This window comes from Trachypithecus francoisi, unplaced genomic scaffold (assembly GCF_009764315.1).
Source record: "Trachypithecus francoisi isolate TF-2019V2 unplaced genomic scaffold, Tfra_2.0 Lachesis_group5, whole genome shotgun sequence".
Lineage (NCBI taxonomy): Eukaryota > Metazoa > Chordata > Mammalia > Primates > Cercopithecidae > Trachypithecus > Trachypithecus francoisi.
In genome coordinates this window covers 18,894,184-18,906,494 of record NW_022681470.1, presented here as the reverse complement: position 1 = coordinate 18,906,494, position 12,311 = coordinate 18,894,184, and the positions used below count along the sequence as shown (strand labels likewise).

The 12,311-nt window shown below is 43.5% G+C and overlaps 1 protein-coding gene across 6 annotated transcripts in view; it reads left to right on the top strand.

Annotated features, from left to right (window-relative positions):
* Positions 1–12,311, top strand: part of URB2 (URB2 ribosome biogenesis homolog) — a 43,755-nt gene that overhangs the window by 17,811 nt on the left and 13,633 nt on the right. For 5 of the 6 annotated variants that reach the window (XR_004434412.1, XM_033200218.1, XM_033200219.1 and 2 more), the window contains 4 exons: positions 1,742–1,852; positions 3,397–3,639; positions 7,112–7,199; positions 10,098–10,237. Coding sequence is in view for 5 of the 6 variants with exons in the window: in XM_033200218.1 (XP_033056109.1) it covers positions 1,742–1,852; positions 3,397–3,639; positions 7,112–7,199; positions 10,098–10,237 (582 nt within the window). In the remaining variant the exon portion in view is untranslated. The remainder of the gene's footprint in view (positions 1–1,741; positions 1,853–3,396; positions 3,640–7,111; positions 7,200–10,097; positions 10,238–12,311) is intronic. The other variant, XM_033200217.1, reaches the window with a different exon arrangement.

The following is a 12,311-nucleotide window of genomic DNA, read 5'->3' as shown; positions in this document are numbered from 1 at the left end:
CTGCCCCTTCAGTTCTGACAGAAGTCACTGATACAGCCTGCATGGTGTTGCATTTGCTGAGTGCCTTTGCACAGAGCTCACATGCTGGGATTTGCTTCTGTGAATGCCTGTGGGCACTGGACCGGTCAGATGTCTCTTACACAAGGAAGAAGACCACAGGCCACAGAGCCAGTAGTTGGTGGGGCGGAGACTCCAGACAAGGTCTGTGGTCTAGGCGTATTCTTTCTGCCTCGTGAATGGCTTGTTGACTCCTGGTCATATGCAGCACACTGGTATTGGGTACTGATTTGGGCAGGGGAAGAAACAAACCCAAATTTCTCTTTGGACCAGTTGGTCAGGAGACTTCCCGGAGGAAGTGAGACTCCAGCTGTGCCCTGAAGAATGCAGGAGACTTGGTTGGGGAGCAGAGATGAGGGGAAGGGAGGCGTGCACTGTGCAGGCAGCGTGTTGAGCTGCCAGGAGCAGGGGATGTACAAGTGTGAGAAGATGGACAGGGAGAAGTGGTGTGGGGGGGCGGGCCCTGGTGGGGAGATAGCCTGTAGGTGGGCAGGAGAGTGGGAGTGGAGATGGGGCTTTGGGGTGTGCATAGTCAGAGGGAGCAGGGAAGGGAAGAGAGTGAAAGGCAGACGCTAGGACTTTGGCTAGGGTTGTAGGGCGGGCTGCACAGCATTCGGGGAGAAGAGGATGGTGTGAGGCTGAAATAGAAACTCACTGACAATGTGAAATGCCTGGCACCCAGTAAAGGCAGGGCTCTGCCTATGTCTCATGGTTTAAAACCTTATTTTTCAAATGGGAAGTTTTTCAAATTACAAATGTGTGGTCTTACGGTATAAAATACTAAGTGTTACATATTCACAATACTGATACATATAAAAGTTAAATTCTGGCCCGGCGCGGTGGCTCACGCCTATAATCCGAGCACTTTGGGAGGCTGAGGTGGGTGGATTATATGAGGTCAGGAGTTCGAAACCAGCCTGGCCAACATAGTGAAACCGCGTTTCTACTAAAAATACAAAAATTAGCTGGATGTGATGGTGGGTGCCTGCAATCCCAGCCGCTTGGGAGGCCGAGGCAGGAGAATTGCTTGAGCCCAGGAGGTGGAGGTTACAGTGAGCAGAGATCATGCCATTGCACTCCAAGCCTGGGTGACAGAGCGAGACTCAGTCTCACAACAAAAAGTTAAATTCTGCTCATTCTTTGCTTAAGGCCCCTCCCACTGTATATTTTGAAACACATGACCTGATTGGGCCATGTTGCTCGAGGCTCGTATCAGCATGTAGCACCCGCGACCACAGCACCTGATCCGATTGTTTTCACATTTTCCTCCAGCCCCTCCTGTCTGTGAGCATGCATCGTTGCTCAGTGAAGTAACAGCCAGTGTCCTCTGCGTGGACAGAGCCTTGACAACACAGGCTCTCCATAATTAGGTCACAGTGTGTGACCCTTGTGCAGTTCACTGTCCTGGCCCGTTTACGTGCTTGGTTTAGTGAGATGCTGCTGAAAGACCCTGACTTTGCCCCAGCTCTGCTCATCTTCTTCACTTCCTTCCTGTCTGCGTGCTGATGTGAAGGTTGTCCCTCCCAGGACTTAACCCCAAGCAGGCCTTATTCACGTCCCCTGACACCAGAGCTCTCAATCCACTCCAGCGCTGCAGCCCCAGGGAGCAGGCTCCTTCCCCAGGCGGAGTTCTTAAGAGAGAACAAGCGCTCTCTGCTGCTAAGTTTTTTCTCTTTTGCCCCAGGCTGTTGTGTCAGCTATTACATTGCTGAGGCTGCTACTGAACTGCCCACTCAATGGAGAGAAAGCAAGTCTGTTGTGGCGTGCGTGTCCCCAGATAGTCACGGCTTTAACAGTGAGTACCCTCTGGAGATGTGTCCTCCAGCTCCTCCCCTCCCTCTTCCTATAAAGACAGAAGTCAGCCTTTTGGGGATCTGCTGCCCTGTGGCTTTATGCAGAGCGTGTGTGTGGGCTGCTTCCTGAGGGCGACGGTGAGCAGGATGCCGAGTTTGTGTGTCCTGCCTGAACACATTGGTATCAACAGTGGGAGCAGTGGAAGGGAGGTGGTATCAAGGGACATTTAGTAGCATTGGGAAGCATCAGACAGGCAGTAAAAACAGGGATGTAGTGATAAAGGGAGGCTATCGTGGAGGCCTGCTTAATTTTTAAAATTTTATGTTTTATTATTTTTTTAGAAATGGGGTCTCAATGTGTGGTCCAGGCTAAGGTGCAGTGGCTATTTGCAGGTGTGAACGTAGTGTTCTGCAGCCTCAAACTCCTGGCCTCAAGTGATCCTTCTGCCTTAGCCTCCCAAGTCACCAGGATTATAGGTGCATGCCACTTCAGCCAGCTTGTAGATACCTATTTAATCAGATGATAATACAAGGAATTCTGGGGTTTTCTTTGTCCCTACAAAATGTGGTGGTTAGTTTAATGCGCTCGTTTATTTGTAGGAGTTTTGTGTGTGTGTTTAAGGCCTATGATACAGTGAGAATAAAATGCTTTGTAGGATGGGATAGTCATGTTGCAGATAGGAGTTTATTTTGTTACAATCTTACTCAAATGTTAACATTTGTGTCCAGTTGTTGCTAGGCTGTTTGTTTCACTAGAACAAAAGTCTGGCTCAGATTGGGACTGTCTCCTGCCCTCTACAAACCCTGACCTGGGTGTTCTTACACTTAGGTGTGAAGGAGCAGTATCTATTTTACCATCATCCTCTTCCCTAATTCTAGCCGTTGCTACCTGAGAGAATTGCCCTGGGTTAGCATGTTCCTAGGGCAAAAGGGCCTAAAAAACAGACTTAATATTCTCTCTTGTTGCCAATTTGGCTGCTTTGTCATTTTCCTGAGCATCTGTTTTGGTGGATGGCAGGGGTCGTCATCACTGAGCATGTGTGGTGAGCATCAGGAGAGGCACGTGGGCTACATATAGGAGTGACCTATGCTGACGGGCAGGCAGTGTTGATGATGTGTGTGGTAGGCCCTCACTAATGAGAACACCAGGCTAGAATCTGCTTATGTCCACCCAAAGGGTATAGCAGGGGTCTACACAGCCAGAATTCCCAGCAGAACAGTGAGCATTGTAAGAGACAGCCCTCACCAGGGCTGCTGTGTGTCTGAGAAGGAGGGTCACAGGTGAGCTGTCCCAGGTTACGTAGGTAAGACTTTGAGCTATCCTTCCTCTTGGGTCTGTTCTTTGTATTTTCTAAATCATTAATTGAATATCTTTCACTAGAGCTGATTTGTAAGAAGTTTAATAAATGGTATTTAACTGCCCACTGACCACATCAATTCATTTTGGAGCACAGACGTCTTTACCTCAGTCACTCAGTGCTACAGTGTTTGTGTTATTTCCTTGGGAATTACTTTCATTTTTTCTCTATCTCATCTTGCCCTTTAGCTCCTAAACCGAGAAGCTTGTCAGGAGCAGCCTGTGTCCCTCACAGTGGTCGGGCCTGTCTTAGACGTCCTGGCTACACTGCTGCGGCAGGGGGAGGAGGCCATCGGCAACCCCCACCACGTCAGCCTGGCCTTCAGCATCCTTCTCACTGTCCCTTTGGACCATCTGAAGCCGCTGGAGTATGGAAGCGTCTTCCTGAGGCTGCACAACGTGCTCTTCTCAATCCTGCAGTGTCACCCTAAGGTGAGAAGGAGGGCGAGAGTGGCAGGCAACTTTTCCTCTGCGAGCAGGGTACTTGACGTCTGTAGAAAAGTGGCAGCAAAACTTTACTATTGCAGGACAATAATACAAATAATGAATTGCCAGGCAAACTTTCTGTTCTAGTAAATTTCAGAGCCAAGTGGTTTCTCAAGCATAAAAATGCTTGACCTTCATACTGGGCTTTGTGAGCGAGGTTTTCTTAATTGGATCTGGCGCTTTGAATAGTGTTTGTATACTACAGGTTGTACACTTCTAATCCAAAATGCTCTAAAACTCGAAACTTTTAGAGTGCTGACATCGTGCCACAAGTGGAAAATCCCACTCCTGACCTCACGTGACTGGTCGCAGTCATAACACAGTCAAAACTTTGTTTCATGCACAAAATTATTTAAAATTATTGTAGAAAATTACCTTCAACTGTGTGTATAAGCTATATAAAGTGAAACATAAATGAATTTTTAAATTATATTTAGATGGGTCCCGTCTCTAAGATATCTCATTTTATATATATGCAAATATTCCAAAATCTGAAATCTGAAACACTTCTAGTCCCAAAGCTTTAGCATAAGGGATACATAATCTGTACTATTTAAGGAAGCTCATTAGAAATTATTCTGTTTTTGCTCACCACGTATTTAAATAAGCCACTCACTTGCATAGATCTCTTCCTGGGCTTTTAATTCAAATGCATATAGGGAATGAGGCATCCTGAGTTCCAGTTTTGTAGTATGCTCCTTTTTAAGTGAAGCTGAAACTGGGGATAAATGTCCCACAGAAAAAATTACAGTTCAGCTAACATTTATTGAACATTTGATATGTTCCGCCCCTATAGCAAGCCTGTGAAGGAGGCACTAATCCCATTTTATTGATGAATAAACTGGAGCTCAGTGCCACCAAATGATTTGACCAATGTCACTTAGCTGAGGCTAAACCTTAGACTCAAGACTTGTTATCTTTGACCAGTGTTCTTTTCATGGTGCCACCACTGTATGTATGGCTGACTATATGTGTAGGAACTCATAAATATGACAGTTAATGCATCGCTTAATGACAGAGACATGTTCTGAGAAATGTGTCGTTAGGCATTTTTGTTGCGCAAACACCATAGATCATATAATACTTTCACAAACTCAGATGGTACAGCGTAGTGCACACCTAGGCTATGGGGTATAGCCTATTGCTTCTAGGCAATACAAACCTATACAGCACGTGACTGTGCTGAATCCTGTAGGCAGTTGTAACACAATGGTGAGTATTTGTGCATTTAAACAGAGAAATGTTCCATTAAAAATACAGTCTTATAATCTTATAGGACCACCGTTGTTTTATACAGTGTGCCTTTGACCAGAGTATGGTTTTGTAGTGCATCGCTGTGTATCATATATTCATGCACATTCAGATATTTTCAGGTGTTTTGATGTCCTAAGGCTAGAGACCTGCCAGCAATGCAGTTTTTAAGAAAAATACTCTCTGGTAAGCTAAATACTCAGAAGTTGGATCTAACTCTAAAGCCTTCCCCCATTAACAGTTGCCTTTAGCCCTGTTTATCTTGTCAGCATCTTTGTTTTAAAATCTCTCTGCTGTTGTTAGATTTGTATGTGACTGTGCAATACAAATGCAATGCACATAAATTACAAACTGAAATTACAGGTGCAGGATTTCATGAAGTTGATGAAAGTAGTATTAGAAAGCAGCTTGATTCTTCTGTTTGCAAAACCATTAGCAAATGACCATTTAGTGGAATTAGATCATGTAACGAATGGAGAAAATTGACCAGATAATGACATGGTATTACAGTAAAGAATGATGTGAATTAATCAAAGCTCACTCTCATCTGTCGGGGTTGTGTAGGGAATCTGATGCCTGACCACAGCATCAGCAGTGTGCATGGCAGGCCCACACGGATGTAAACACACAGCCAGAATCCTCTTAGGTACATGTAAAGGGTATAGCAAGAAGTCAGCACAGCCAGCGTACCCAGCAGAATGATCAGCAGCTCGTGCTGTTCCAAGCACCTTACATGGCTTAGCTTGTTCAGTCTTCGCGACAACCTATCGTCTTCATTTTGCAGATGAGGAAACTGAGGTGCACACAGACAAAAAAGAGTAGATGATTTGTTCAAGATCATAAGGAGCCAGAGTGTGAACCCAGATAGTTCCAAAAGGATTTGTGATCAGTGTGATAGCAAAGGATTAAGAGAGGGTCCTTGGGGAACTGGGTGAAACGCTGGAATACTTTTGCAAAAACGACTTCTTTCAGAATATGCTGCAAAAGGTCTAATTTGACATGAAGAATGTGGTATTATGCTATCAAAATTTTTGTTGGACAAATTATGCCAAAGAGAATAATCCCAGCGCTTGACGTAATTACTCTCTGTTCACTCTCACACGTGGTGCAGCACTGTCCAGCAGTGGTCGGCAGTGGTGGGCGTGTGCTGTGTCTCCATTGTCCAGCATGGTAACCACTGGCCACAGCTGTCCTGACCACTTGAAATGTGGCCAGTGTGACTAGGAACTGAATATTTAATTTTATTTAATTCTAATTAATTTAAATGTAAGTAGTCACATGTGGCTGGTGGTGCTCTGCTGGACAGTGTGTGGTTGTGATTCAGACCTAAAGATGATTGAGTATAAAAGAGGCATGTTCTGTCATCAAAATCTCATTTTTCTTTTTTTTTTTTTTTTGAGATGGAGTCTCACTCTGTCACTCAGGCTGGAGTGCAATGATGCGATCTTGGCTCAGTGTAACCTCTGCCTCCTGGGTTCAAGCAATTTTTGTGCCTCGGCCTACCGAGTAGCTGGGATGGCACCGGGCACCATGCTTGGCTAATTTTTGTATTTTTAGTAGAAACAGGGTTTCACCATGTTGGCCAGGCTGGTCTCCAACTCCTGACCTCAGGTTATCTGCCTGCCTAGGCCTCCCAAAGTGCTGGGATTATAGGTGGGAGCTGCTGTGCCCGGCTGAAATCTCATTTTTCAAGATGAAGTTTTCACGCAGAGCTTTTTACCACTATTAATTGAGAGGTTTTGGTCCCCATTTTAAGTGCATTTGCTTTAACATAATTTTTTTTTTTTATACCAATGATACTTGAATATATTAATTAGTACTGTTCCTATTATTGTTTATTTCTACCCATTTCCAGAATGGATTAGCACCAGCTTAGAGTAAAAGCTGATTCCAAACCAGGATTGCCTGATAGACCTCCTGAAGTTATGCAGTGTGGGGGTCTCTACCCTCGATAGTTAAAATAAGGGTCAAAGAGTCTAATACAAGATGGATGAGCAGTGACACCAGCATGTCCAGGTGAAAAGATGTGGCTACCCCGAGGCACACACAACTGGTTTAAGTGTCCCGATAGACAAGGCTAAGAAATAAATAAGTATGAGCTCCTTTAAAGTAGAAAAACTTAAATAATCACATATGTACTTTTACATTCTGTTATCTGTCATCACAGGTAATGCTGAAAGCCATCCCTTCTTTCTTGAACTCTTTCAATAGATTGGTGTTTTCAGTTATGCGTGAAGGGCGGCAGAAGGACAAAGGTAATTTGGAGTAACATCAGATACAGTTTCAAATGTATTTATCATGAGGTGTTGGCTGCTGGCCACATATGTTACTGAAAATAAAACTACTCAGTTGTGTTTAAATAAGAGAAATGTTGATATCAAATGAATACTCAAATTTTTTTTTTTTTTAATTTCAATTGGTCACATTTTATCTTATCCAAAACAGTGGATGAATCAGGCATCTCCTTATTGAAGTAGTTCCTTTTCTGGGAAAAAAAAATAGCAGATTTAGGAAATGGTTACTGAGTATGTATATCCTATAAAGGGGATATAAAAATGACTTACAACCCCATTCCTGCCCTTCAGGAGCTTGTAGTTCAACAGGGAGATGAAAAGGAACAGGCGGGTATAGAGCAATCTCATTTTATAAAAGGGATAAGGTCCTTCTGCTCACTGCTGCAGCCTCACCTTGGCAAGGGTGTGTTTGTTTACTAGGGAAACACTAACTGCCATATGGCAATAGCATATATTATGTGTACAATTCATTTTTCAGCTTTGAAGTTGATTCTTGTTGAATTTCTAATTTGAGGGAGACTTTCAGTATTTTAAAAATTGCTGGCTGGGCGCGGCGGCTCATGGCTATAATCCCAGCATTTTGGGAGGCTGAGGCGGGTGGATTACCTGAGGTCAGGAGTTCAAGCCCAGCTTGGCCAACATGGTGAAACCCTGTCTCTACTAAAAATACAAAAATTAGCTGGGCGTGGTGGCACACTCTTGTAATCTGAGCTACTCAGGAGGCTGTGGCAGGAGAATTGTTTGAGCCCGGGAGGAAGAGGTTGCAGTGAGCCAAGATCGTGCCATTGCACTCCAGGCTGAGCAATAGGGCAAGATTCCGTCTCCAAAAAAAAAAAAAAAGTATGAAAACCAAAATTGCATGACTTTCTATTTTATATTGCAGTATTTCGAAATTGCATAGCATGTACCAGCCCTGTACTGTCTGATGTGCTAAGTGGTAGGTCAGGGTGTCAGCTCAGATGCTCTGGGACCATAACTCAACTCAGGGTGTCAGAGAAGACCCTGTGACCGCAGTTCTGGGCCAACTGGAAATATACGAGTGGTGCTAAGCTTCTCTCCCACCATTGTGGTTCAGTTTTGTAGACCTAAGCAATAGCCCTTTAACCAGACAACTTTTGAGAAAAGGGAAAGGGCATTGTTAACCCTAGGCTTCAATTCCTCTGCCTGGTTTTGGGATCAGTCCGTGGCACAGTTAGATATTTCACTTCTTCCTGTGTCTGATGCAGAGCATGTCAGCTTAATATTGTGAATCGATTTAGGAGCAGCCTTCGTAAACAAGTTTCCCCTCCCGTGTCAGCCTCAGCCAGTTGGTGGTGGCTGCCTGCAGTGCTGTGTCAAGGCCTCTCCCATCATGTCTGAGCTCAGCCAGGAGGAATCCCTGTTCTTGTAGTCATGTCTGCCTGGACGGAAGGGGCCTTGCTCAGTGGTGGTGGAGCACAGCCTGGTCACACTGCCACAGGCGTGTCCTTTGTCATGTATTTGAGGAAGCACAGGAGCACATCACACTTCTGGTACTCTGTGCTATGTTCATGTGAATGTAGCTTCATCATCTTATCTGCTAAGACCTGATTCTCAGACATATTCATGGCTTAACTGAGTAGAGTTTTAACTCTTATTCTCTCTTTTATTGGTATCTAATATGCTTTTTCTAATGGGCATGCATTAAATTGGTGGCCAAAATAACAAGTGCTATGTATTCATGTAATATGTTGAACAGTCTGAAAAGAGAAGAAACAGTCGATGTTAGATATTAAAGCATATCACCAAAGTATATTTTCTGTTGAAATGCTACATGAATGTTAACAGTAATGTAATTTAGTACAATTACATTGATCTAGAAAAATTACATCTATAAAAGATATTTGTATGCTTATTCAGGTCTTCAAAAAAGGTATGCATTCCAAAAATCAACTTTATTGAGTTATATACAATGTATGCATAACAGATTGCTTCTGTTTAAGGTATGCAATTTAATGGGTTTTATGTATGTGTGAAGCTGTTCCCACAATCAAAATACAGAATATTTTCCATCATCCTTAAAAGCTTCCTCTGGCTTCTTTGCAGTTTTTTCTCCACTGTGGTCCCAGCCCCAGTCACCCATCTGCTTTTTGTCCTTATGGATTTGTTTGTGTTTTCTGGAGTTTTATAAAAACATGCCTGCCATTGTGCTGAATGACAGCAGGGAAGGTGCTCTCGTGTGCTGGAACTTCCCCATGGGCTGTAACTCAGGCTGTGGGGACACACATGCAATTAGGATTCTTGGGAGGAGTTTGTTAAGAGGCCCTGGATGGTCCTGACACTATATGGTAGGAAAAGAGCTAGGAATCAGAAGTAAATCTAGGAAGACAGTAGAATGTCTACTAATGATAATTGAGTCCTATGTCTGTCCAGCTATAAAAGGCACATAACACAAACAATTTCTGAAACTTAAGGAGGCAAAGACATAATTTAGGGTATCTCATTTTTTAAATCATATGTCGGTAAATGATTTTCTCCCGTTAAGATAATTTTTAAGTTTTTTTCCATTTTATGCCTTTCTTATAGAACTCCATCTTGGTTTTTTTTTTTTTTTTTAGTAATCCTAGATTTCATCCTAAACGTCTTGATTACTTTTCTGGTTAGACTCTTAAAAACACCTGAGCACTCTTGAGTTTTTAAGTGTCCTTCCCTTTGTTGTATAGATAACTGTTTGGACATATCTGTTCTCCCTTATTCTGTCTGCAAAATAAGCCAATTAAAGAGTCTGGGAAAACATGTAACACCTGAGATAATTTTCACCTGTATTAAAAGTCTAACATAGAAGAGTTAAAATGTGCTGTTTTTGAACTAATTGGTTGGGAAACCCTTTGCTGTCTGTAGGAAGCGCAGATGACCTGTCCACGGTCCTAAAGTGTGCACGCCTGGTTGAAAGGATGTACAGCCACATCGCCGCACGAGCTGAGGAGTTCACTGTGTTTTCCCCATTTATGGTGGCCCAGTACATGTTGGAGGTACAGAAGGTAAAATCGGGTTCAATGTCTTTCACCAAGTGCTGTGTTTATGGTCCTTAAGCCGGATTTCTCAACCAAAACGGCAAGTGATGCTGTGGGTCTGACAGTTCTCTGTTGCTGTGTGCAAGTTTTAGACAGGGTTTTGCTCTCTCCCTCAGGCTGGAGTGCATTAGTGCAGTGGTAGCATACTACAGCCTTGAACTCCTGGGCTCAAATGATCCTCCTGCCTCAGCCTCCCAAGCAGCTAGGACTGCAGGCATGTACTATTACACTCAGCTAATTTTTAAATTTTTGTAGAGATGGGGTCTCACTATGTTGTGCAGGCTGGTCTCAAACTCCTGGCCTCAGGCCTTCCTTCCTCCTCAGCCTCCCCAGTCTCTGGAGTCCTGTGTATTTCAAGGTGTTTAGCAGCATTCCTACAGGGTTATTGTAAGGACCAAATGAAATGACATACAGAGGGCTCAGTGGTGCCTTGTGCACAGAAAATGCTCGATTTTCTCTCTTGCTCTAGCACAAACCCTGGGGTCTATTTTGGTTGGTTTCTTGAGTAATATAAAAGGAGAGGAACTATTACTCAGGTCCAAGAACAGGAGCTCTCATAGGACCAGGATTAATGGAGACTAGAAAGAGGGATTCTAGACCTCAGGGTTCTGGGGTCCCCTCAGCTGCAAGAGTTCATGTATCTTTACTCTGGAGGTGTGTCGTTCATGTGACTCAGCTGCTCTCAGACACTCAAAGTAGATGACAAGGTGAAGATACAGGTGGTTACTCAGATAGATTGAGAAAAAATATCTTTGTCCAAATTAATCTGACTTTTTGATTCCGTGTTCTAGATAATTCATTATTCAAGCAGTTATCTTCTATTTTTTTTGAGATGGAGTTTTGCTCTTTCTCCCAGGCCGGAGTGCAGTGGCGTGATCTTGGCTCACTGCAACCTTCGCCTCCTGGGTTCAAGCAATTCTTCTGCCTCAGCCTCCTGAGTAGCTGGGATTATAGGTACCCACCACCATGCCTGGCTCATTTTTGTATTTTCAGTAGAGACAGGGTCTTGCCATGTTGGCCAGGCTGGTCTCGAACTCCTGACCTCAGGTGATCCACCCGCCTTGGCCTCCCAAAGTGCCAAGATTACAGGTGTGAGCCACCACGCCCAGCCATTTAATAGTTATCTTACTTTGGAATGTCATTGTGCTATTTTCAAAATTCCATAGGATGCTCTGTGACCCATAGTAAGCTCACTACAGAACTTTATAAATCGAGGCTGTATAAATCTTGGTTTAAATTGACTGTCATAGGCTTGAGTAAAGTGCGGTGCATTTTTTTGTCTGTCTTCTTCTGTATGTATAGATATACATTTATATTGTGTTCAATCTCTCTGTAAAATATCCATTTCCCCTTTGTAGAACGATAGTAAAATCACGAGTAAGCTTGTTAGGGTAGAGGTGTCAGCATTTGTCTAGGGAGGCTGGGTTGAATGGACTTCCTTAGAAAACCTGGAGCTGCATCACTTTTCATCCCTGCTCCTGTTGTAGATATATCTAGAACTACTAAATAGTTTCTACCCCGCTGACCTTTCTCACCTTGGCAAGTGGGTGGGGACATGGGGGCAGCCTGGCCATGTGAGTGCACACACCTGGTAAGAGCTGCGGATCTTGAGAACACCCCTTCAAGTTGTCCTTTGACCAAGATGTGGGCTTATAGTTTGGTTTCCTTGCAGTTATTTGGCCTTTTTATGAAATCTTAATGTTTCCCAAGCACACCAGTCATTAACATGTAAGCTTTTGATGAAAGAAAAGCTGGCATTATTTTCTGTCTTACTGTATAATAAAATGAGACATAGTAATATCACTTCACTAAGGGCCAAGAAGAGAAGCAGTAATTTGAACCCTTAAGTCGCTAATTATCATTCTGAAATTTACTTTATGAAAAGTCTCTGGCTTCCTGGCCTCATTATTCATGTCTAATTTATATTCATTAGTTATATTTTATTTTTAATCTTGAAAGCCAGAGGCCTTGGGAATTAGCTAGGGCCACAGCCTCCCAGAATCCACTGGCACCACAGTCTATGTTTTATCTTTCATTTGTT